The 25,965-nt window shown below is 33.4% G+C and overlaps 3 protein-coding genes across 9 annotated transcripts; 2 read left to right on the forward strand and 1 right to left on the reverse strand.

The window, feature by feature from the left end:
• Positions 1–927: 927 nt before the first annotated feature.
• LOC123708403 (cuticle protein 21-like) lies at positions 928–4,268 on the forward strand. The gene is made up of 4 exons (XM_045659081.1): positions 928–977; positions 1,798–2,025; positions 2,547–2,720; positions 4,182–4,268. The coding sequence occupies exons 1-4, from the start codon at positions 960–962 to the stop codon at positions 4,266–4,268; spliced, it is 507 nt and encodes a 168-aa protein (XP_045515037.1). The 5' UTR covers positions 928–959.
• A 46-nt stretch (positions 4,269–4,314) lies between these two features.
• On the reverse strand, positions 4,315–19,576 carry LOC123708960 (band 7 protein AGAP004871-like). 7 transcript variants are annotated; one of them, XM_045660002.1, is made up of 12 exons: positions 19,454–19,576; positions 18,152–18,252; positions 16,794–16,949; positions 13,167–13,264; positions 12,443–12,604; positions 8,742–8,907; positions 8,319–8,414; positions 7,668–7,823; positions 7,329–7,426; positions 6,771–6,932; positions 4,982–5,147; positions 4,315–4,429 (listed from the first exon to the last, which is right to left on the reverse strand). In XM_045660002.1, exons 1-12 carry the CDS (start codon positions 19,533–19,535, stop codon positions 4,328–4,330), a joined length of 1,545 nt encoding a protein of 514 aa, XP_045515958.1. In that variant the 5' UTR covers positions 19,536–19,576; the 3' UTR covers positions 4,315–4,327. The 7 variants fall into 7 exon arrangements, with proteins under 7 accessions (XP_045515958.1, XP_045515961.1, XP_045515960.1 ...); XM_045660005.1 differs by lacking the exons at positions 12,443–12,604; positions 13,167–13,264; positions 16,794–16,949; positions 18,152–18,252; positions 19,454–19,576 and adding exons at positions 8,982–9,143; positions 9,788–9,885; positions 10,067–10,222; positions 10,316–10,410; positions 10,609–10,728 and having other exon boundaries at positions 8,742–8,902; XM_045660004.1 differs by lacking the exons at positions 12,443–12,604; positions 13,167–13,264; positions 16,794–16,949; positions 18,152–18,252; positions 19,454–19,576 and adding exons at positions 8,982–9,143; positions 9,788–9,885; positions 10,067–10,222; positions 10,316–10,410; positions 10,609–10,728.
• Positions 19,577–23,163: 3,587 nt separating this feature from the next.
• On the forward strand, positions 23,164–25,965 carry LOC123708404 (cuticle protein 8-like). Its single transcript, XM_045659082.1, has 5 exons — positions 23,164–23,169; positions 24,002–24,106; positions 24,696–24,792; positions 25,302–25,414; positions 25,888–25,965. The coding sequence occupies exons 1-5, from the start codon at positions 23,164–23,166 to the stop codon at positions 25,963–25,965; spliced, it is 399 nt and encodes a 132-aa protein (XP_045515038.1).

Genomic DNA, 25,965 nt, shown 5'->3' on the forward strand with positions numbered 1-25,965 from the left:
TATTTGTTTTACAATAAGTGTTGATTACCATTTTGTATGATGATTTGCTATTTTAAAGGAGTACCGAGAGTTTTTTACGCCGGCTTTTTCTCTCGGCCTTGGTCTTCTTTGCCAATGAGTAGGGATGTTTTTTTTTAAATCTTACCAGTAGTCTTTAGCCAATTTTCAATTCTAGGTGTAAAATTTAAGTACACTGTAAAGAAATGATTGTGCCTTAAAGTCGCATGTTTGAATTCCGGCTTTGCACTAAACTTATTATTTCCCTAATTTACCCATGTATGGGGCTATAGCTAAACACAAAGTTTGATTTACAGGAGGAATTATTGTATACTACGAATTAATATTGTGTACTCTACATCAATAATGCAGCAACTCATCATTTTCCAGGCATTTGACCTCAAAGTCAGATCAGCTGTTTGGTTATGTAAATAAAATAATTTTCTAGCATTTTTTTAAAAGATAGTATTTGAAATGTTAGGTTACTAATCATAATAAAGCCCAAGTTTCCAATCCTGACAAAAAATAGTTACATTCAGTAACGTCGATCGGAACACCTTCAAGGATAAAGGCGTCCTCCAGCTTTTCCAACTGACTCTGCCCGTGGCTGTCTTTCTTTATCAGGGAGCCCTTCTATTTCTTCTATTACCTTTATTTTGGGTGCGCTCTTCTCCTTTTTCCCCTTGGTCCTTTCCATATAGTCTTTAAAGTCTACCAAAAAGTTAATATTAGATTAAAGTACAAAGAAATCAAATCACAAAGTTCTATTTCAGCATGGGATATTATTGACTAAGTTTCGATGGCTATATTAAAAATATTGATTCATAGTTTTTGCAATAATAAGATCACGATTGGGCATACTTTCTTAAATAACTCACTGGTATATAACCGCACCGGCGCCTGTATCAGTTGTCAGTCCCGCAAGGAACATCAAGCAAACATTTTTCATCGTGCTTCACAGAATGGCTTTATTTTTCAAGGTATTTATAATTTACGAAAATGTGTATTTTGTTTCGAAGCAATATTAACACTTTTAGTCTTTTAATTATCTAATTAATTTATATAGCGGGTCGTTTTTAGATTAGACTTTTTATTATTATTTTGATTCAAATCAAAAAGTAAATAAAAAAGGTACCACAAACCAAACCAGTAAATAATATTATTCTAACCGGAAGACGAATAAACATAGCATACTTAAATTTGACTAAATTATAATTTTATTTCATCTATGTACATAGTACGCCTCTAATATAATGTCCTTCATTATTAATTAAAGGTAAATAACAAACACAATAATAAGTCGTTGTTTAAATGTCTTTATTGTCTTGGCCCCGTTACAAAATAAAATAAAAATAATTCAAATTAAAAATTTACAAAACTAGAGAGAATAATTTGTGAACGTAAACGCATCTGGAATTTCAAGGTTATTAAAAATGTTTTGAAAAAGCAAAAATGTTAAGCTATCACGAAGGCATTCAATTTTTCAGTGTCACCGATGTCGTGGTGCAACAAGCGCTGACCGTGAAGGTCGCTCGCGATAGTTACATTACTCTTGACGAAAGTGACACAAATTTTCTTTTTTCTTCACAATAGCATTGCTAAGCCTATTGCTGTACATTCCTATGATACAGCAATTCAACCGTGTTTATTCGTTTAATTAAAATTGGAGGTTACCGCTCTCTATATCAATATTCAGCTCTCATAATTATAATAAGATATAATACGATATTCAACAACAATTACTTGTAGATGCCATATAACAATGATTATTGTTATATTAGATTATATTTAAATTTTCAGACTTTCGCGCTTGTAGCGTTTGCGTCATACGCCTACTGCAGTCATGCGCCAGGTTACTCGTACAACCGCTTTAGTGGTCCAGTGAGTGGCAAGATTGTGGAGGTCCAGGTCCCTGCAGCTCACGGAGTACCAGCTCAGCAGCACGCAGACTACGGGTACGACCACCAAGCGGGCAAGATCAACCCAGAGACAGCCAAATATGACCGTTTGAAAACCGTAGATTATGTGGTATGTACAGTAATTTAAGTAACAATAATGATGGGTATAGGAACATTTAAAACAGTTTGTAATATAAATAATCCAGTTACGACAAAAAATACGTTTAAAGTATATGTAATGATTAATTGTTTGTGTGACTACTTTGTCCAACCAGGCTCCAGATATTAAACCACTCTTTATATGGAATTTGTATATGGAATTTCTTTACAACAAACTGCTAAGCGAAATTATCACTGAATAAATTCAAAACTCTCGTTCAACGAAACTAATCAATGAAGTTTTTTTTATAAATCTGGCGAATATTTAAATCTTTAACTAATCTTTGGGATTGATTTGCTCCAGTTCAAACAATTCATACTTAGAGTCATACTCAAAACTTAGCGATTAAAAAGAGTTTCTTGTCAGTTCTAGAACTGGTCATAAATATAAATTTGAAATCAATTTAACATCTTTTCTGACGTTCATAAGGGTAAAGTTATTTTGGGTTTGAATTTGTTATCCTCATTAGTTAAATATTTAATACGTTTTAGGCGAAACCCGATTACCACTACGCATATGGCGTTGAAGACCCTCACACCGGTAACCAGCAGAGCCACAAGGAATACAGAGATGGCGACGTCGTACACGGAGAATACTCTTTGGTGGAGCCCGATGGTTCCCTAAGGCTCGTCAAGTACACGGCTGATCCCAAAAATGGTTTTCAAGTGAGTAAACCCACTTGTATGTTTATTTAGAATAAATAGTCACAATATCAGCTCGGGCTATGCACCTAAATAGTCGTAATTTGATATTGAACCCAATTGTTTTTTTTATAAAACAATATATTTTGCGATCCATTTTTATTTATAATACTTTATTATTGATTAAATAAACATACAATACATACATCTTTTTAATCTACATAGTAATAATAATAATAATTAGTAAATAGAAAATTAAAACAAGTTTAATAGTTTGGTCCTTGTATTGTACCTTTAAGTATACTGCTTAGGTATACTGCCATAGGGACCAAACTTTTCATATAGATATTGCATAAAACAATACCCAAGTTCTTTCCCCAAAAGCTCAAATCCTCTTTAACTTACATCATGTATTATGGTGACCAGTTATATAATTTTAACCGCAGTAGATGCATTAGATCTTTAAGGTTGAGTGGTAATTATCAGTACAGAAATATAGCATAAACAAGTGAAACTTAGGCATTTTGCTAATCATTTCAATCATAAAATAATTCGAGATATTTAGAAAGCCAATGTCCTTGTGCGGTTTTATTGATATCAGTAACGTGGTTACCGCTAGCCCAATCAAATTGGTACTTATTACATACACGTGTCTTAATTACTGTGGTATTCATAAATATTGTAATAATTTTCTTTATTTCATCATTTAGTACATCTACTTTTTCAACAAAAATCGCACGAACACTAGTTTTTAATCTGCCAAAAAATATTTATGTATCTATTACTTATTAGATTTAGTAACAATTATTTTTATTTTTTATTTACCATTAACTTTTACACACAATCTTCCAAGACTTCTATTTTTACACTGTTAATATTTACTATTTTTTATATTTTTATTATTAGTATATAGATTTCCTTTTTTTGCGTTGTGTGCTTAACTGTTGTGGTTTCTGGCAGAATAATCAGCGCTGTGGAACACGTCTGCTCCACAGCATAATGCTGATCCAAGATCAGTTACAACCACAACACACACACATTACACACTTAAAATGTACCTTATCCCTTAACGGTCATTTTTATTTTTTGATGATTATTATTATTATTTAGTGTGCTTTTGCAGTGCTGCGTGTATGTTTGTTTTCGTTAGTTATAAATGTTATGTCCGTATTACAGACGTATCTGTCTGTAATTAATATGTTTTTTAATTCAATATTGTAATAAGCTTATCCCACTTGTTGAGCGTACTATCCTGAGATCGTACATTTGGAACCTATTTTTTTTTCTTACGTGCGCTTACCGGGTACGAAAATGGCGTGTTAGGCACAGAATGCTGATCGTATGTAAATATAAATGAATAAAAACAGAGAAAAAAAGACAGCATTCCAATAATACTCTTAAAGACACAAGGAATGTCCCAATGTACCTATTGGCTTCCTTGTTTATATATAAATTAACTATTACTAATAGAAACAAATCTTTCAGGCAACAGTTCACAAACAAGCAAATCATCAAGCACCAAGACCTGCTCCCGCGCAACACAGACATGAAGAACGGGAAAACGACTATTAGTTCCTACCATAAGCTAGCTTAATTTATTTATAATAAATAAATATAATTAAACAAAAAAATTATTTATTAAACAGCTTCTGGAACATTTCAAATGAAAATGGGAATACAATTGTGTGCGTTCCTTCTCCGGCAATCAATTGCAAGGATTGTAGATAGCGAAGCTAAAATAATTTAAAAATAAAGTCATAATTGTTTAAGTATTTATGTCCGTTTCATAATGAGACGTAACGATGTGAAAACAGACTTGAAGGCCGAAGTGTTTATGCTTTATACTTGGGCTTAGTTTAGTTAATTGAAAACATTAAAAACTCAACAGGGTGTGGCTTTTTAACTACAACGGAGTGTGCAGTTTAAACTTGTTTTTTTCGTAATTCTACATCGAACATAAATTATATTAAAAAAATAGAAAATTATAACAAAAAGGTTCAAATCAAAGTCAAAAGTTCAAAGGAAAAAATCAGGGCCAAAATTTAACGGACAGCAACGCACTTTCGAGCCTTGTGGCAACATTTATTATGAATGTATATGGGCGGCGGTGTCACATAACATCAGATGTGTCTTCTGCCCGTTTGTCCCGTTACATTAAAAAAATGTTTAGTACATTTAGCTAACCTAATTCCTATGTGGTGAAAGTGAGGATGTGTATAGGGGTTGTGCTCATGAAGCAATAATAGACAAATTTTAGTTGATTAATATTGAAAATGACACCTTACTTGCATACCCATGGGATTCTCCATCAACAAAGTGGTTGCTACTTGAAGATTTCTTATCGTTTCTATTTCTGACTTGGCAACAATTATTTTAGCATTAGCCAATCTTGTCGACTCAGCTTCAGCGGCCATTGCCTTTTGCAACTGCAGTGGTAGTCTGATGTCTTTTCTGTAAATTAATATTAATTTATGAGCAATACTTGCCTATAATTATTATTATGAAAAATTACGAAATACCTCACAGACTTAAAAGTAAAGTTTTTGATATGTGCATGTGCAAAACCTTGAATGGCTTGCGAATAGCAAACATAGATATAGCAAAAAATATATACATAAATTGAGACTGTGCCAAAAAGGGAGTGACCGAAGCATGTTAAAAATCTAAAGATGGGAGAGACTAAGACTAACAAAAAAAAGAATTAGGACGAAACCAGAAAATATAGAACACAGTGTAAAACAATGAAAATACCGATGGGCAGGCTATAATAAGAGATAATACAGGTAAATGGACTAAATATATTGTAGAATAATATCCAAGACAAGGCAAAACGAAGAAAACCATTGACCTAATGGGAAGGCATTCTTAAAAAAGTATCAGGCCTAATATGGAGGATAGCCATGACAGATTACAATGGCAAAATCTGGAGGAGGCCTAAGAAGACAAGCAAACACCGAGGAAGATTGATAGATTATTATATTATAAATATTAAAATGTGTAAATTCATAAGATTAGTTGACAGGTGTAAGAACTTGGTTGTTTGAAATAAAGGTTGTTTGACATTATTACCTATAATGAAATGATCTGACGTAAATAGAAAAATAAAAATTGACAAATTTCATCAAATATCAAATTTTGTGATAGATTATGTCACCGAAAAAAATACTGGACTTACAACACAAAAATAAAAACCAAGCTAGTAGCTTGCCAGAGAGCAATGGAAAGAAGCATAAGAAACATACATAAAATGAAAAAGACGAAAAACAAAAGAGTGTGACCTAAAACAGAAGTGGAAATGGGCGGGGCATATAATAAGATACACTGATAAAAGGTGAACCCTTAAAGATAACAGCGGAAGAAGAGAAGGATACAGAAGAGGTAACGAAAGCGAATGGAGAAAGAAAGCCATAAATTTTAGGGGTATATATCTATATATCTATATATTTTATATACAAAATTCTCGTGTCATAATGTTAGTTACCATACTACTCCGAAACGGCTTGACCGGTTTTAATGAAATTTTATATGCATATTCAGTAGGTATGAGAATCGGCTACTATCTATTTTTCATACCCCTAAGTGAATAGGGTTGTCCACCCCAAATTTTTATTTTTTATTTTTAAACAATTTTTATTGTTTTTATTTTATTATGATACAACATACAAAAATATATACAACCCATAATTTTCACCCCTCTACGATAAACCTTTATTTTTTTATTATACAACTTTAAGATTGTTATTTTACTTGAAAACAATTACAATTATCCTATTTTTTTTATCATCCAAAATGTTCTGAACAAAAAAATCTTCGAATAAAATTTTAAATGACAGACTAAAATAAAGTACATATATATAGTTAACAGATAATAGATAATTAAAAATCTTAATAATCGTATCTAAGAAATATTATAATTTCTTCACATACATACGTATATGTATGAAAATTAGTTAACGTAATCAAGAAAAAATCCCTAAGATTAGAGAATCCTTAATAACTAAGATTAAACTGCGAATTAATATTTTTTAAGACTTATTATTCAAAAATAACGTCATATAAAAATACTTTACTTACATTTCAACTTTAACAACTTTAACACCCCATTCCTTAGTGGTGTTTTTCATAAGTTCTAGTACTTGTTTGCTAATTACTGGTCTGTTAATAAGCACATCGCTAAGTTTGGTGGTACCTAAAGCATTTCGCAAAGTTGTCGACGCTAAAAACTGTGTAGCGATTCTGAAATCAAATGTTCTTATTAATCTATTTATATTGAAACTTTTCATTTTGAAACCCACCCGTGTTAATTAACTGCATGTCTAAAGAATTTGATACTTTTTTAATACTGATTGTGCGTATGAATCTGGACACACTTTTATGTTACCATATCTAAGACCAGCAAAAATGTCTGAACATCAATTTGCCTAAAAAGCAATCATACAAAAACAGATTTTTTTTTAACGACACTGTTTGGTTTTCCATTCGAAACTACGATTTCAATTGCGCAAGAACTGCTAAGAACAAGATTCAAAACTATGTATGTTAAAAACGTTCGAGTCGTGATACTCAATCTTCGAAGAATGTTATACCGTCTTAAATATTATTGAATAATGATAAGCCTTTATCGGGACATACCTGTAGTTATTAACATTGATAACGGCCCAAACTGGTTCAAAAACTTTATAGAACACAACTGCATCTACAGACACAGTCAAAGAATCCTTGGTCAAGGCCTGGAAATTTATATAATAACGAACTGGCTACACTTATTTTTAAGATGAATAATGGCTATTTTGTAAATGATCTCATTTAAATCTGTTGAAACACTTGACGGCTAGTATATTTTTAAACTACGAAATCATTTTGTTGGATTGTTTAAAGTACGATCAGCATAGATTATACTAAAAAACGCATATAGTTTTTAAGAGTAAATAGTAAGTCGAGCAAATAGTAACTATAACATTAACAAGTTACTTCTTGTGGTGGCACTTCATAGCAGAATGTCCTCAAATCTATGAATTTAACAGAGTCAACACAAGGTAGATAAAAAAGTAGTCCAGGGCCAAAAGCTTTATTCTTATGGACTTTTCCGTTCCTTAGAATGACAGCTCTTTCAAATTGACGACTAATCTGGAATTAAATTACAGGACAATGCTTCACACACACTATGTACTATCTAAAAAAGGCAAAGCTGTAGATATTAAAATCTTTGGAAACAAAATATCTTACCACAAATATGCATATCAATGATAGCGGAAAGGCGAGAATAACTAGGATGATTGACAAAAATATTAAAAGCTTTTCAATAAGTTTGTCCTTTTCTGAAAGTATATATTTTTTTTTAGGTTTTTATTTAAAGAGCAGTGTTGGCCTAGTGGCTTCCCTGACATCGTAGGTTCGAGACCTGACTGTGCACCAATGGACGTCCTATGTGCTCATTCTTCATTCAGTGAGGAAACCGGCTTGCTTGTTTTTATTATTTGAGTTTAGGTTAGGTAAAAAGAACTAAAACTGACTGAATCTAGCAAATAGCGTTAATAAAAAATATTTCAGCGTTATATTAACGCTTCAGTTATACGTAACAGAAAAAAATATCAGCTAAATCAGAAAAAGCAAACAAAAAACCTTTGTTAAGTTGAAGACGAGGCTTGAAAATATTTGGTGATCCCTTTTCAACGTCTTTTGGAGTGAGTGAAACCGAGAGAGACGGCCGCCGCCGATCTGGTTGATTAACATTTAACTTATCTTCGTTTTCAGATATCATAGTGTGGTTTATAGAAAACGTGTAAGCTTTTAGAAACAGCAAAATGGCAAACCGAAAATATGACAGAACGGACAGAACTGAAAAATTTATTAAAAAAAAATTTTTTTCGTGAGTTTTTATTGCCTTGGAATTTCAATTGGGAATGGAAATATAATTGTATTCCTTTGTTGGGACGCAATTGTACTCAAAGCTTGTAAATATCTGAGCTGCAACGAAAATACAATACAATAAAGTTACTATTGAACCCAGTAGTCATTTTCCGGCCGTATTTCTTTTTACTTTACCAGCATGGCTTTGGGATTCTCCATCATGATTTTTGAAGCATCCCTAAGATTTTCAGCGGCTTTGATCTCTCCTTCTGCCTCGATTATTTTCGATTTAGCGATTCGCGATCCTTCCGCTTCTGCTGCCATTGCCTTTTGTAATTCAAAAGGCAGTATCACATCTTTACTGAAATGTTTTTTCAGATTTAGCTGCTAGGAGAAAGAATTCCAAACGGGCTAGTCAGTTATAATTATATTTACATTTCAACTCTTTCGACTTCAACGCCCCACTCCATCGTTCCCTTATCGATTTCTTGACGAAGCGCATCACTTATTTTAAATCGATTCGAGAGTAAATCGGAGAGAGTAAATTGTCCTAAAATATTTCTTAAAAGTGCCACTGAGAGCAGTTCAGTAGCTTTTCTGAAAACTCAATTTTTTTAATTTTGTACATTTTAATTCTTTTTAGATACAAGAATTCTTGAAGATACAAACTTGAAAGTAGTAGTACGAAATACTAGAATTATAAGTTTACATCTTCAGCTTTAGATTTTTTTATAAAACTAAAATTAAAGCTGGGGCAACGGGCAGGCTCATCTGATGTTAACTGATACCTTTCAATGCCAGAGTGATCGCGGCATTGGCAGACTTTTAAGACTTATTCTTGAAGGACCCTAAGTCGAATTGGTTCGGAAATACTTCAGTGGGTAGCTGGTTCCACATAGTGCTGGTGCAGCGTAAACTCCCTTAAAAAACTCTCAGTTGTGTAACGACGAACGAGTTGATACGGGTGGAATTTCGTATTTGTCCGATGACGAAACTCGGATAAATCCGAATTTAATTAATCCGAAAACCTCCGGTAAATATTCTATGCGGTATTTACCATAGAAGATGTAGAGATACCATATATATATATATATATATATATATATCTCTACGCAACGCCAAGGGATCGCCGCTCAATAGGATGCTGTGCTACAAACAGTACATACAAAATTGCACCTAAACGCAAAGTATAGCCACAAGTAAAAGTTTTATTTTAGACAATAAATCGAAAGAAGTGTTACTTGTGTGATTGGACGTTAAGCAGGCTGCAAAGTGGATTCATGACGTGAAAGTATACAACAGCATCAACGTGAACTGTCACCAAGTCTTTTGTTAAGATCTGAAATATAAATAAAACAACTACAACTTAATACGTGTTCAACATACATAACCTTATCGGATTGGTTGTGCTTATATAGTTCAATTAGACACACAAATAAGGAAGAACAATTGCGTGAAATATATTGGCAGGCGTTATAAATTTTAATAACCAAAGTAATTAAATATAAAAAATACTGTACTTCCTGTGGAGCTAAGTTAAAAGATTGAGTTCTCATATCTATAAATACAATGTTGTCGGTACATGGTACGACCCAAATTATACCGGGACCAGCTGGAGAGTCATCCCTTACTCTACCGAAGCGTAAAATAACTGCCCTTTTATATTGTTTTACAACCTGCAATAATATTTTATGTTCAGGAATGAATGATAATAAAAAAAACTATTTAAAAACGTTGTTTGTACATAAAAAAATATCATCAAAGTTTACCCGGAAACAAAACACCAAAGAGACAGGAAATACTATTATCATCAATATAGCAAACAATTTGAATACTCTTTCAACCAACGTTTCTTTATGTATTTCTGAAATAAAAATTCAATTAAATCTCTACACAGAATTAGTTTAGTATTTTATATAGAGAGCAAAAGTCAGATATCACTTGTATGCATTATATACATTCAAAGAACTACTTGACTTATATTATACTTTGCTTATGAAAAATGTAAGGGGGATAAAAGTCATATGTAAAATTATTTTTATTTTATAAATTCAATACATACCTGTCAGGTCTATTTTAGATCTTATATTTTTAATCATTTTGTACGTCATAAATGTAGCAATATCAAAATTAATAGTCTCACATGACAGCAAACAAAGCTGAGAAAAATTAAAAACCTTTTAACAAAATCTTCATTTGATTAGCAACAACGTTGACATTCAAAAGCGATATAACACTTTCAAAATGTCACTTTGTTTTATTATCTGTGCTTTACATTATACCTCTTTTACAATCCAATTAAATACAATAATGTAAAAAATTCTAAACCCATTTTTTTATAAACACAATTATGTATATAATACGCCGAGTGTGACATATGTTTGTAATTAAACAATGTTAAAGCAAAGTATAATTAAAATATGCACTTTATTTAAAAGATAATACATCAAAGTATCTATCTACAACTTACGAAGTAACATGAACTAGAGACAAACTAAAAAACTTGGTATTGAAACAAATTATACCATATACGTAAGTCTGAGTGCAGCAGGAGGCAAAATAATATATTCTATAGGACATTGAATCTAGGGCACTTATTAAACCCTAATTCTTAGTATCAGTGTATATGGAGTCCTATTAAATTAGACTTATGAAGAACAACTTTTAGACGAGATCAAACAGGCAAGGGTGAGTGTGTAATACTGGTGCCTGCTCCAGGACTCATGAAGCTTCTTAAAAAATCCATAGGAAACGGAAATATTATTGTTGAGTTCTTCTCAGCGGATATCGTGTTGAGTGACTGAAGGTACCGTAGCTAAAATAAAAAAAAATATTTAATTTCAATTATATTTATCAACTTTGTTATCAGTAATTAGATATCCTGCCACAAAGATACATTTAGCTTAGTATATAATTATTTTGTCTTTGAACTTTATATAGACGGTTTATCTATTTAGACAAATACCATTTAAAATTCGTTAAAGAACAGTTTTATTTACGTGCTTTACTGTGTTTATAACTAAAGTACAATGCCCTGTCATTGGATTCATCCCTGCATCACAACCATGGGAGGTATGTCCACATGTTGTGGGTATACGAATATTATTTACTTAAAAGAGTTGAAAGAAATATTTTAGTTAAAATGTAAGTTTCATGTGGCATAGGATGTGAACTTTCTTTTTTCTTAAAAAAATAAAGAGATTATAAATATATTCTCACTTGAAGGGCCATAGGGTTATCTACCATGACCAGAGAGGCTTCTTTCAATGCCCGAGAGGCTTTTATCTCTCCTTCAGCGGCGATTATCTTGGCTCTAGCTTCTCGGTCTGCCTCGGCTTCGGCAGCCATAGCACGCTGCAGTTGTACTGGGAGGCGTACGTCTTTTCTGAAATTGTTAAAATAGTTCTTTTGGTATAATACATTTTGGTTAGCTACAGTATAACTTCGAGATGAAGGACAGTAGAAAAATCCGTCTTGGATGGCCTTCAGTTAACTGTAATAATAATTATAAAGTATAAAGAAAAGATGTGTAGAAGATCTAAAGTCACCGACTTAGCAAAAAGGGCGTATAAGCATAAATGGCAATGGGCGGAGTACATTTCCAGAAGAAATCCTTTCTTCTTCTGGCCGATTGGAGCTATGAAGTTCCGGACAGTCGGCGAAGCCTTGGATGGACCCACAGATCGAAATATAATTTGGTGAGGTTGGGGGGAAGGCGTTGGATACAGAGAGCGAGAAATCGGTCCAGCAGTTAACGTCAATAGACTGAAACGAACGAATACATTTTTGTATAGGCAATGTTAGATCATTTAATTGTATTTTGTAAGGTTCATGTATATTAGAAATAAAATAAAATTGAATATAAAAAGATCTTGGTGGCCTAATTAACACCGTACATTTCAACTCTTTCCACTTCAACACCCCAGGGATCTGTGGCTTCATCTAGGTTGGCCTGCATCATGTGGCTGATGGCTTCCCGGTCTGAGAGCAGCTGAGCCAAGTCTCGCATGCCCAATACATTGCGCAGAGTTGTGGCAGCTAGAAGACGAGTGGATGCACTGAAATTTTAAATTATTTTTATTTAATTTATTTTTATGCCTAGTTGCTACGCGCGTGCCTCTTAACTATGAAGTCTTGTGTTCGTCCTCTCCATTATTTAACTAATGAAACAAAACATTTATTTATTTTATTAACACTTCATTGCAAGTATACATAAATGTAGTACAATTAAAATAATTAAATACAAAGTTGAACAACTGGCGCTTTCGAGTAAAGTGAACAGTCTTCCAGGCAACCACTGTGAGTATAAAAGTTTAGAAGATCGCAAGAAGTGCAAAACTACATAAGACAAAGTAATGGATCAAACAAATCAATTAAACCATATGTAAAAAGTAAAAGGATTAATAATAAAAAAAAACATTGTGAGAAAACCAGCATGCCTTCGAGCCAAATATTGACTGAGTGTGTTAGACACTAAAAGCAGTTTGCCTATAAAAGAAAAATTATCAAAACGGCGCCTTTACAAATAAGAACTCAAAAGCAATAAAGGACTATGATATTGCTCTTATTATTAGATGAATATAATACTAGGTTATGTACAATGATTATTATGTATTGTACCTATAATCAGCAACTCTAACGACGGCATTTAAGGGTTCTTTTATTCTGTAATAGACGACTGCATCTACTGCTACCGTCACGGAATCTCTTGTTAAAACCTGAAATGCACAGAAAATATAGATATCTCAATGTTGACATTCTTTTTGGTTAATATATCCAAAGAAATCATTTTGTCGTTGTCTCACCTTATATAAGGGATAACCCGTAGACACTTTTCATTTATTATTATTTTTCCTGAAGGATCTTAAGTCAGATTGGCCAGGGAATACTTCGATGGGTTCCACACAGTGGTGGTGCACAGAAAATACTTTACGAAACGTTCCCGGAGACTCAACTAGTGTAAGTACCGTAAACCAAAAAAACGAATAGGGAGTTTAATATAAGGAAGACATGGTTAAGTACCCTGAGTTGGAACATCTCTATCTTCAATTAGTATCATGTCTGCACGTTGTGGGCAGCAAGCAAGCATATGAAGCGGACTATCTATTTCCACCGGTTTCTGTCCAGAGCGTCTCTTATGACAGTGTAAAGTTTTGAGGATGATGAATATCACTTGATCGGTACATCTAGTTGATGAACGGCCACGTGATTCTGTGTTACCAACCACGATCAGTTTAACAACACACGATTCGCTGTCGGGGTATGGTAGGATCGATGTATTGGTGCTCTTATATAGGACCCATTATATATATGTAGACAGTTTAATGACTGTGCAACTAAACATTTTAATAATATACGACATTAAATAACTATTTACTCTAAATAAGCAAATAGCTATGCATGATTTGGATTTATTGACTGGCCATCAATCGAATCCTGCAAATGAGGGCAACCGGCCGCTTGCTGGACTGCGTCTGTTAGCGATTTAATAATATTCGACAAGTTCAAATAAACACTGTTCCCGCAGAATTATGACGAGCCTTGAGCTCTTTAAGCTTTTGTTTTTGTGATTATATTGTTGCATGTATTCGTATTCTAGAATGACAAACAATATAAATGAACTCAAAACACTTAAGGCGAGATTGTAAATGTTAAGTTTTTTTATGTTTAGTGATACTGCCGCCCATAGATACTCACATTACCAGAGTGGCAAGTATGTAGCCGACCTTTTAATTTAATAATAATTAATATATTTTTGTTTTTTTTTCAACCCTAACGAACCACCAAAAAATCAGATTAACGTAAGTACATTATTAAAAATATGTATGCTATCTGACAAGCTGGAATATGTCCATGCAACAGGTTTTTTTTTCATTTTTGAAAATCTATAGCCGCTCCCCTTAATGAAAAGGTATTATATAAAATTAATAAAAAAAAATACAATAACATTATATAAAAAAATACGCTCGAGTAAATCATTCATCCAAAACCATTTAGCATCGTGGACTATAAGAAAATGGGTACTTTTGAGGAAAGTCTTCGTTCGAGTAGCTTGATAATATTTTATAGGCCCTTATGAATTGAAATTCGTTTCTCTTTACTGGTAAGTTGAAGGAAAACGTTTTTACAATTAATAAGTTTCTCAATTTTCTTTTGCCTTTAGGAAATCTATGTATATATTGGTGACGACTACACACTAGACTTATTAATAAAATTCTTCTAATACATACAGCATACCTACAGAGGTTTTATTTACAAAAAAACTATCACGAAACTTTAATCAAAAGAATAGGAAGTTGCACTCAGTAATGTAGTGTTCGGGTAATATAAAAATTCGTTTCAATTAATGGGCTTTACTGGTAAGTTGAAGGAAAACGTTTTTACAATTAATAAGTTTCTCAATTTTCTTTTGCTTTTAGGAAATCTATGTATATATTGGTGACGACTACACACTAGACTTATTAATAAAATTCTTCTAATACATACAGCATACCTACAGAGGTTTTATTTACAAAAAAACTATCACGAAACTTTAATCAAAAGAATAGGAAGTTGCACTCAGTAATGTAGTGTTCGGGTAATATAAAAATTCGTTTCAATTAATGGGCTTTACTGGTAAGTTGAAGGAAAACGTTTTTACAATTAATAAGTTTCTCAATTTTTTTTTGCCTTTAGGAAATCTATGTATATATTGGTGACGACTACACACTACACTTCTTATTAAAATCCTTTTAATACATACAGCATACCTACAGAGGTTTTATTTACAAAAAAACTATCACGAAACTTTAATCAAAAGAATAGGAAGTTGCACTCAGTAATGTAGTGTTCGGGTAATATGAAAGATATTTAGTGTCGAGACAGACTCTAAGTATGACTCCCTTTCGACACATTCGGAAGCCAGCGCCATGTTTCGAGCATATAATCCGTCTGAGGTCGAGAGTCGAGACAATCCTGTATAGGTACCGGCAAACTTCGGTGGTGTGCGGCGGCGGGAGTGTGACGATCGCGTGATTGGTAAATCAGTTATACGTTTCTATTCCGCGTTGTGTACAATGCGCAAACTTTCCCCCACTCCCTTGTTCAATGCTCAAGAAGTTTGCCGGTATCTGTAACTGTTTTAATGATATTTTTCATTTACAGCATGTATTAGATTTATGTTCTGCTTATGCCCACATAATAATAATAAAGCTCGTTTAATTTTCAACCATAACAAAAGTAGAATTTACTGCTTAGATTTATTATATACATTTTGTTCTTGTTATGCTAATTTTCTAGCTTTCCACCCTTGATGGGAACCCCTTCTTCATTAGGAAACTATCGCTTCTAATATTTCTTCAATGTACCTTTTTTTGGGGCGCCCTATTCTTTATCTTCCCCTTGGTCCTTTCCATATAGTAGTAGTAGTATATGCCCCGCCCACTACCACCTCTGTTTTAGGGCATAATGTAAGGCCCCTATAACTTTTGATCTCCGTCTTATTTTTTTATTTAAAAGAAGAGTAATCACCTCGGTTCATTTTTATTAGATTTTATTTTATAATACGCAATTAACAACTTCTTCTCTAACCAATAGGATAACACTGCTCAGTAATCCAATATCCTATTATGATTGTTATAAAAACTCCGTCAACATAACCTTGTCATTATAAATAGATGTTTTACGAGATTTTCTTAAGACAATTGGTTTACATCGGAACAATTGTTCGTCGTAAAAGTTTGATTGACGGTTTACAACCACGTCAATTAAACGGGAGCGAACATTTGGGTTAACTGTTTAGTAGTAAAGCTAGCAGCCGCCTGCGCATTTGTGTTTAATAATTGCAATAAATATATATAATGTATTTCTAGATGCTTCTTAGCAGTCTTGAACAGTGTTGGCCTGGTTTCAGTGTGCGACTTTACCCTTGGGGTTGTGGGTTCGGCTCTCGTACGGTGAAGGAAACATCGTAAGGAAACCGATAACGGAACAGTTACAGAAATCTGAGGCTCAGACCTAAAAGTTTGTAGTGCCACGTGGTTTATCTATAGTAATGATGATGCATATACATATAGTACTCTTAAAACTGCATACCATTTATATGTTAAGGTTGCCTGGAAGAGTTTGGTTGTTATCTCAAAGGCCACCCATTATCCGTCTAATTGGTACATCTTCTCAAAAATAAATGAAATATCGTGTTATGTATTTGTTTTTTATAAAAGCGAGTGAATAACTAATTAAGATATACCTATTTATGTAATAGTATACCTCTTGCGGTGGAACATCAAACGATACAGTTCTCAAGTCCACTTTTCTATACGTATCGATGCATGGTAAGACAAAAAATAGACCTGGACCTCTCGCACCACCTTTTCTGAGTCGTCCCAGTCGAAATATTACCGCTCTTTCAAATTCTTGAACAACCTGAAAAATCAGATTACTGTAAGGATTACATATATGAATGGAAATATAGGTACTGCAAGCGTACTGCATGATTAAACAATCATATTACAGAGATTATTTTAATAAAGAATAGTGGAAGTCGAGGCCAATAGAAAACAATTTCATCAAAAAGCTTAATAAATAAACGTTACTATTACCTAACGAAGTCTTATTTATTATATAGAACAAGCTGCAACAACAACTAATTATATTGGCTTTGTGTGTTCTAAAGTGGGAATGAATATCTATCGTATTTTATTCATGCTTCCAATGTTACGAAGTTTGAAACATATTGTGTACTTTTCGCCCAGTATTTCAATAGGTTAGTAATGAATAACAGCAAATCGTGTAAAAATCTTCATAAACATTTTGTTTTTTAATGTATTCTTTAAATTATTCATCATAAACAGTATATATGTCGCAGTAAAGTAGTTAAATCAGAGAGTTAAGTGTGAACGAAACGTTTAACGAGTTTTCTAAACATTCCTAGGCAACAAGACTTACCTAACCTAACCATTTACAATAAATTTCGTGAAGATCACACCGAAATAACAATAACAAATGAAATAATGGCGGAGTCTTGTTTTACATTGTTAATCAACACGCTGGTTTTCGGTCAGATAGATAATAAAACGTTTTCGACGACTTATTATTGAAATGCTAGCGACTTGATTGAATATAGACATTTAATTAACTGTCTAGAGATTCAATTAACTCTCTGATTTAACTACTTTACTGCGACATATACACAATAAAATCGACCGAAGTTATTAGTTTTTAATATTATTTGGTTAACTTTATATTTATTACTATGTTAAAACATAATATATATTTTCAACACACAAATATATAGTATTTATTTACATTTACATTTATTTACATGTATTTTCTTAGCTTACATGGTAATAATTAATAAATAGAATATTAAAACAGTTTGGTCCCTATGGCAGTGTACTAATAATGCTGGCAGCATTTCAAGTTGAGCAAGTAAAGCACCAGCTCTGGGGTCACCAGTACTATCTACCAGGCACCAACCTTAATCTTTAATTAGCACCTGTGCACTTGAACCCTACGGCCCAAAAGTCTCTACTCCAAAAGGAACAAAATCAGTTGGAGGAAAGACTCTTAAACACAAACAACTTTATAGTTAGTTGAATTACTAAAAATGTATCGATAAACTTTACCTTAAAACATTCAAATAGTGAGAATGGGAAAGTAATAATGACCAAAAGAAGTGACATGAATGTTGCGAATCTCTCCACACACCCAGCTGCCTCTGGATTTGCTGCTGAAACAAGATCTATAACAATATAATATGACCAACGTAAGAACAAACCAACTCGAATATAGTTGAAAGGTAGCCCTCCTAAATTTACATGCATTTTTATGTTAATACTATAACTTTATGGTTGGTAAAGTTATGTAAACTTGTGAACGCGTTAAGGCTTAAATGGAAATGGTTAGATCATATTTCTAGAGAGCGGAATAAAAGATGTACACTACACATAACAAAATGGACTGGACCTACTGAAAAGATGAACAGACGACGTTATAGAACTAGCGGGGAAAAACTGGATAAATTTTGCTCAATATAACGAAAAATTGAAAAATATGGAGGAGGCTTTTACCCTAAACGGGACAAACAAATACTAGACCACTAGAAAATAAATCTAACTTAAAACTTATACTAACACAACTAAAACGCATATTAAGAAATGTAAATTAACCGATTGTATGGATTCATTAATAAAGGTTATGTAAAAGATACTTTGGCGTGTATAACGAAAAATATTGTAGATACTATACGAATTTAATTTAATAACATAAACGCTAAAATAGCTACTTTAGCTAAAATTCGATTTGAATGAAAAATATAGCCTAGTACACGGTCAACGGTGGACATTATTCAATCTATTTATTTGTATCAGACTTACGACGCGTAATAATTTAGGTTTAATATATTAACAGCGGGCAGATGCGGGCAAATCGACATCGTTCAAAAGATAATACTAATAAATCTCTCTGTATTTAACTCTCAAGTACTCCGACATATATGCGTTTAGTCTGAATTGTCTTAAAAGCTTTGTATTTATAACACGAATAAAAAAATAATTGGGCGTTAGAATACTTACGCATTTGTATTGTGAAAGCGCAAGAGGTGCCCGTATCGCAATCTAAAATATCCAAAATCATCATTAAACTGATTAATGAGCTCAATTTATTTCAAACCTTTAAATTACTCACGGCTGGGCAAATCATCGCGCCTCGAATTCATTGACCTAACTTCCGCACGCATCGTCAATCAATTAAATGAAAGGAATAATTACTCATAACAGTGTTTTACTCGGCTAACGATCACAGACTGACATACAGACACTGTCAGAATACCGCGTGTTTACACGACCCAAAAACATCGAATCCAACTAAAAATATCAATTACAATACGATCGAAAATAAACGATTAGTTTCGTTTAAAATTTATTTACGTATTTCGACGTAGCACTCCACTTCGCCCGAATCCTTGTCGTAGCAACCGAATTCCATTTGCAATGCACAGTAGGTTCGCATTTAAATCGATCAATCAATATTATCTGTCTGATCAATGCGGTGTCTATATCTGTACTAAAGGTAGAGAATAGACGGAAATAAATAATAACGTACTTTCCATTCTGGCGTGATGCGTAGGGCACAGCGGCGTTTCAATTTGTGGCTTTGTTTTCAGAGCTTTCCTTGTGCGATGCACGGATGTTTATGTTATATACTCAGCGTTTAATCATGTTATCAAGATGCAGCCGTAAATTATAGTTAGCTTTATATCTGGACTGGGTTAAGGCCCGATCTGTTATTGAGGTATATTAGGGCAATGGTGAATTCAAACTTCATAATATCTTAATATAATTGATTCTAAATATAGATTACATTTTTTAAAATGAGATTCAGTATTAATAATGTATACTCAATAATATTAGTTAAAAAATACAATTAATTAAATTAAACAAATATGATTTCATGCCATTAATAATTTAAAATAAACCAAAGCGCAGCAAACTACAAGTGTGTCAAAGATCGTATGATATATGTATGATAGGAAAGAAAACAATGATAAAATTAAGAAAGTACGTGGGTAACACTGAAAATTAAAACTTTTTAGAATTTCAATTTTAGAACTCTTTGGTAACCCAATGTAGTATTGCATCTGTCATTTGGCATTTGTCATTTGTCTGTTGTAAAACTTTTGTTACACGTGGAAATGAACCTAACGCGAGAAAATTTTTGGCTAATGACTTTCGTTGTGGGCTTACTCTACTACAAAGCTATTTTAGCGATTAGCATTTCTTTCTGAAGCCCCATCTCGTGCCACTATTTACAATTGGTTTAACGAGTTTAAGCGTGGACGTAGCAATCTCAATGATGATCCACGTGATGGACGTCCTTTAACAGCGACTACTGAAGATAACATCAGTGCTGTGCGACGCATGATAGAGGAAGATAACAGAGTGACCTATCAGCAGATACGGGCAAACCTAGAAATTGGTATGAGTCAAGTTCAAAAAATATTACACGAACATTTAGGCGTCAGGAAGCTTTGTCTGGTACAAATTGGATTCGCCATACTTTAATCGACGACCAGAAACACCTATGCATGGACTGATGAACAATTTTCTATGTCATGTGTCGAGATAATGAGACATCTGCTATACAGTCCTGACCTGGCGCCCTGTGACTTTCATTTATATCCAAGAACGAAAGATAAATTCGCTTTACGAGTCCTGAAGATGCGGTGAAAGCGTACGCAAATGCCATAGAAGAGACCCCTGAGGAATAATGGACCCACTGCTATTGGCAGTGGTTCCATCGTATGTGACGATGTATAGAGAAGAACGGAGATTTATTCGAAAAAATAATAAAAGTATTGGCAACTTTCTACCTTAAGCATTTCTTCATTTTCTAAACATTGTCAGTGTCATCTAGGTATCATTAAGACGAGTAACTAAGGTAGCAGATGTCACGATGAAAATTAATATCCTTTAGTGGACATGGGGCAATAGGAACAGAAAATTGGAACAAGAAGATATGAAACTGGTGCCCAAGGTACAACAAACGCAAAAGAGGAAGACTATTTACAAGCTGGACTCACAACAAGGGACACTCAAAAGTATTGTTTAGTATTTACTACATTTGATAAAATTCAGAACCTCGAAGAGATTCGCCTAATTGAACGGATACATAAATACTCTCTTATTCGTAGTCGCGTCTGTCTTGAAAAACCTAATCGATTGCCTCCACACCACACTATCCTCAGCTTCTCAAGGCATTAGGGATGTTGAGACCCACAATTGTCTTAAATTAGCGAACCAAAGGGTCGGTCTGGACTTCTCTTGCTATCACTCCTTCCTACCATTACCAGTTTGTCAAGACTATCCGGTTCCCTCCTTGCAATATGTCCTATGTAGCTAAGCACTCGTTTGAAAATCTTTTTTTTTAGGTTCTTTTCCCTTATATGATCGTTTCTGAGCGCTGTTATTAGCGATAAGGCCGCCCGTTGCATCCCTTCTAATTTTGATGTATTTGTTGTACATGATGGTATGATTGACAGTCTTGTGGTGATCTTTCGTTGGTTGTCAGAGGACTTATTTGTTCTTTATGCCGTACGCTATTCAAAACATCAACATTACAAAAAATCAAAACCAGTTATGTAGGTGCAAGTCTTATAAAGTTTCTATTAATATTCATGTATCTGCTAGGTTAAGAACTGACATTTAGCCAGGATGATGCGTAATATTAAAAGTTATACTTTGTAAACACCTTGTAAACACACGTACGCTGTCTTATGCCTATTTAGGTTTAAAGATTTATTCTCATAACAGACAATTTAAATATTGCCAGGCTGTTTGAACTTTTTATATTTTGTGGAAGTTAGCGCAGCACTCTCCCAACCATTTTTTACCGTAATTGGTTCTATACTAATTAGTAGGATTATCCTTCCTTAGCTTTATCAATAGCCATCCAGTCCAACTACTTAACCAATATATTGGATAAGAAATTAGATTTTCGCTATTAGGAGTCAATTGTTATTACCAAATTAAAGTTGTCACGAAGACATTTTGAATTTGTTTTCCGTTAAATTAAATTTTAAAATTAGCAACACGAAAATGGCATTTCTATCTATATACATAGGTCTGTTAAGTAGTTGTTTATTGCGTCACATATTAGTTCATAAAAATAGTATATGAATATGTAAATATGTATGTTATAATTATGTATAAGTATAAAGAGAGCGACTCCAGTGTTGGTAAGATTAAGCCCCAGAGGGGCACCAATGAACTTTTTTCCTGCAGTGAAGGCTTTCTCGTGTGGAGAAAAAATAGTAAGGGTACAGTCGAATGTCACTCAGAGAACGCTGGAAGTAAAAAAGATTCAGCAACATGTCTGGCCCGTATCTCATTAAGGGATTATGGGAAAAATTTAATATTTACTGCAGTAGAACACTAATACTTGTCATTACTGTAATAATTATGTCAAATACCTAATAAATAAAATGCAGTTTTTCTAAAGAATGCCATCTAGTAATATTTGTATAGTGCTTGTTTGAACTAGGCTAAATAAAATATTATGCCTATAAGGAGATGGCCATTTTTGTGAGCGTGGGAATATTTAGTTAAACTGGGAGGCCTGGCTTTGAATCCCTGCATGAGCAAAATTCTGTATATCCATAGCGCCAAGCGCATCCATATTTTAATCAAATGGGCACATGTTTAGCCTCAGTGCCTGTCATTAAAATAATTATTTATGTTATTTATCATCAATATATACTTAAAACATTACTCACGTTATTTACTTAAATTGTGTAATACTTAAAAAAAACAAATAACATATATTAGGGAAATACGGGCGGCCTAGGAAAAAATCTAAGAATAAAGTGCAATAATTTACAGTAAAACAAAAAATCAATCAATAAAATCTACATGTTTTTGATAAAAATATCTCTTTATAGTAAAATTTTTAAAATTTTACTAAGTGCAGAGAATCAATAGTTACTTCTAGTATAAAATAGGTATGCAACGATGGAATTTTAGTAATAGTTTTTGCTACCAATACTATGTCTATATCTAAGAAGGGGCTTTATAAAGCTAGGATATTTCGAGAAGCTAGTTAGGCTAAGCCAGATCTTATCGCGAGTATTAGTTTTGGCACAATGTTGGTGAGTTTCATGCATTTACTTGCGTAATTAGAATCTATATTAACATTATCTTTGATTTATTAATATTTTTTCCCTACAGTTACCCGGTTTTGTGAATAATGATTATGCTAATAATGATCAGCAACGAATTAAATAAAAACGTTTGTTTTGAATAATTATAAATGACTAAATCAGTTACGCTACAATATTTTTAGGCCTGGGCCTCAGATTTCCGGATATGTTTCATCATTTGTCAATCTATTAAGCATGTAGATGATCAGCTGTGCCTGACATACACCGTTAATTGGGTCTAAGGAAAGCCGGTTTCCTCACGACGTTTTCCTTCATACTTAGGAAGTCCATTGGCGTATAGGCTCGGTCCCCAATTTCAGGTATGAGAGCCGCATGCTGAAGCCACTAGGCCAACGCCACTTTAATTATTATCTAAATTAAAGTTGTAAAAAAGAGTAACCCTTAAAAGAAAGTAAGGGATTAGCTTGGGCTAGGCATGTATGCATTTGTTTCTTTAATTGTTTTTATAAAAGTTACTAGATTTTAGATTAGTCTTCTCAGCTGCACAGTTAATTGCACAAAAACATTAACTTATAGGCAGGAATCGAACTACAGACTAATTAATAATACGCGTTGAGCCATCCCTACTATACTACTGTGCTACTGTTTATTAATACTAAGGAACTAATCAAGAACTATTTTATTATTTTAGGTATTGGTTACGGGTTTATGAAAAACTATAATTAAGTCCCAAGTTTGAGGCCTAATAAACAGTTTTTTTCTGCTTCTAACATAACTATTAAGTCATAATTCAAATTGTAATTATACTATATTTTTCTAGCTTTGGGCTGGTCTTCTGGCCTGTTTGAGTACAGTACTAGCAGTTCCTATCTTTGCCCCTCTCTACCAGGCAGCTTTTCACGCACCGGTTGCTGTTCAACCTATTGTAAGTAACGATTGAAATAAAATTACCATTTCACGGGACATTCGTAAATGACTTACATTTTATAATTTACTAAGACTAACCGTTCTTGAATTGGTTCATTCGATAGCTTAGTCTGCCTGTACAAATTCTTAAAAGGCAACGCACTCGCGAGCCCTCTGGCATTGAGAGTGTCCATGGGCAGCGGTATCACTTAACATCAGGTGAGCCTCTTGCCCGTTTGCCCCATATTTTATAAAAAAAAAACAGTGGCATTTCACATTCTTCGAACAATTGAGTAATTTTATATTTACACATAAGTATGATATAGTTTGTTTTGATAAAAACGGCAAAGTTGCTAGACTTTTCTGACTTAAAACTTATTATAATTTACTATAATGTCAACAATTTTTCTTCTGTTTTTAGATAGGTTATATTAGTAAAATATAAATAAAATTAACTGCGTCAATTCAAGTTACATGTTCATCAGAATATCAATTGTATTCAAAAGAACATGACGGTAGTAGCATAAATAAATGTTTACTATTTACATTATAAACTAGTCGTTGACTAGGTTATAGATGGCCATATTAATTTAAAAATTTGTCAACAGACTTATCCCAGATACGTATTCAACTATGGAGTAAAAGACCCACATACAGGAGATATTAAGTCACAACAAGAAGAGAGAAATGGCGATGTAGTAAGAGGTGATATTATTGTACATTGCAAATGTGTCGTAGTCTTTTGGTGATCCAATTTTACTTCTTACTCCACGACCTTCTAGATTATTATTATAAATTCTATTACATTGTATACACTATCTCTTCAGAGATTTTACACTAAAATCCTAAACGTTGGTTTAATAGTTCTCCCATAGATAGTTAAGCAGTGTTTGCCTTGCGGCTTCTACTGCGACTCTTATCGTAGGTTCGATTCCCTATGGGCTTTGACTTTACGGAAAACCGGCTTGCCTTAGACCCAAAAAGTCAACGGCGTGTGTCAGCCACAAAACGCGGAGCCCCTACTTGCCTTTTATACTTTCAAACGATTATAAATCAGTCACAGAAATGCCAGGCCCAGACCTAAAAAGGTTTTTTAGATTTTAAGGTTTAAAGGTGTTTTGTTTTTTTTCTATTAGTTACGAATCGAATACCTCATTATATTTCAGAAATAGTAAAAGTAGTTGAATTGAGTAACTAGAAATTTGGTTATCCAGGAAGCTATTCACTAGTGGAACCTGACGGATCTACGCGCACGGTGACATACACTGCCGATGACCATAATGGTTTCAATGCTGTTGTACACAAGACTGGACATTACACGCACCCTGTAAGTACAAATACATTCATACATAACAAAACTGGGCACATATAGAATATAAAAGTATACGAAACATAACCTATGATGATGCTCTTGCTCTTGTTCCACAAGCAAAGAACATAGAAGCGTCAACACTATGTTTTATTTACTACTATTACTATATTTAATATTGAGAAGGAACGCGAAGCAAAAAGATGCCAATACATTAAATGGGTCAAATGGATTATCAACTCTTTTGCAATTTACGTTCTCATACTCATTATTACATCACATTTTTTAACTTAAAAGAAATCTTTTTATCTTTATTGCCGACGACTTTTGTTTCGCCATGTACATGGTTTCTAAGAATTTCTCAAAAAATTATAAAAAAATTGCCCTTTTTTGCAAAAGAGTTTTAGATAAATGTAAAATAATTACTGGCTAATTGTTCGGGAAACAGGTGTAACGTATGAGTTTCAGTTCACACTTTCTTTTATCTTCAGGTTCGGGTCCACACACCTGCACTTCCGCCTGCTGTTCCCTTAGTACCTTCTCTTCCTGTTCCAGCGTTCTTTGGTTAA

This window comes from Pieris brassicae, chromosome 4 (genome assembly GCF_905147105.1).
Source record: "Pieris brassicae chromosome 4, ilPieBrab1.1, whole genome shotgun sequence".
NCBI classification, from domain to species: Eukaryota; Metazoa; Arthropoda; class Insecta; order Lepidoptera; family Pieridae; genus Pieris; species Pieris brassicae.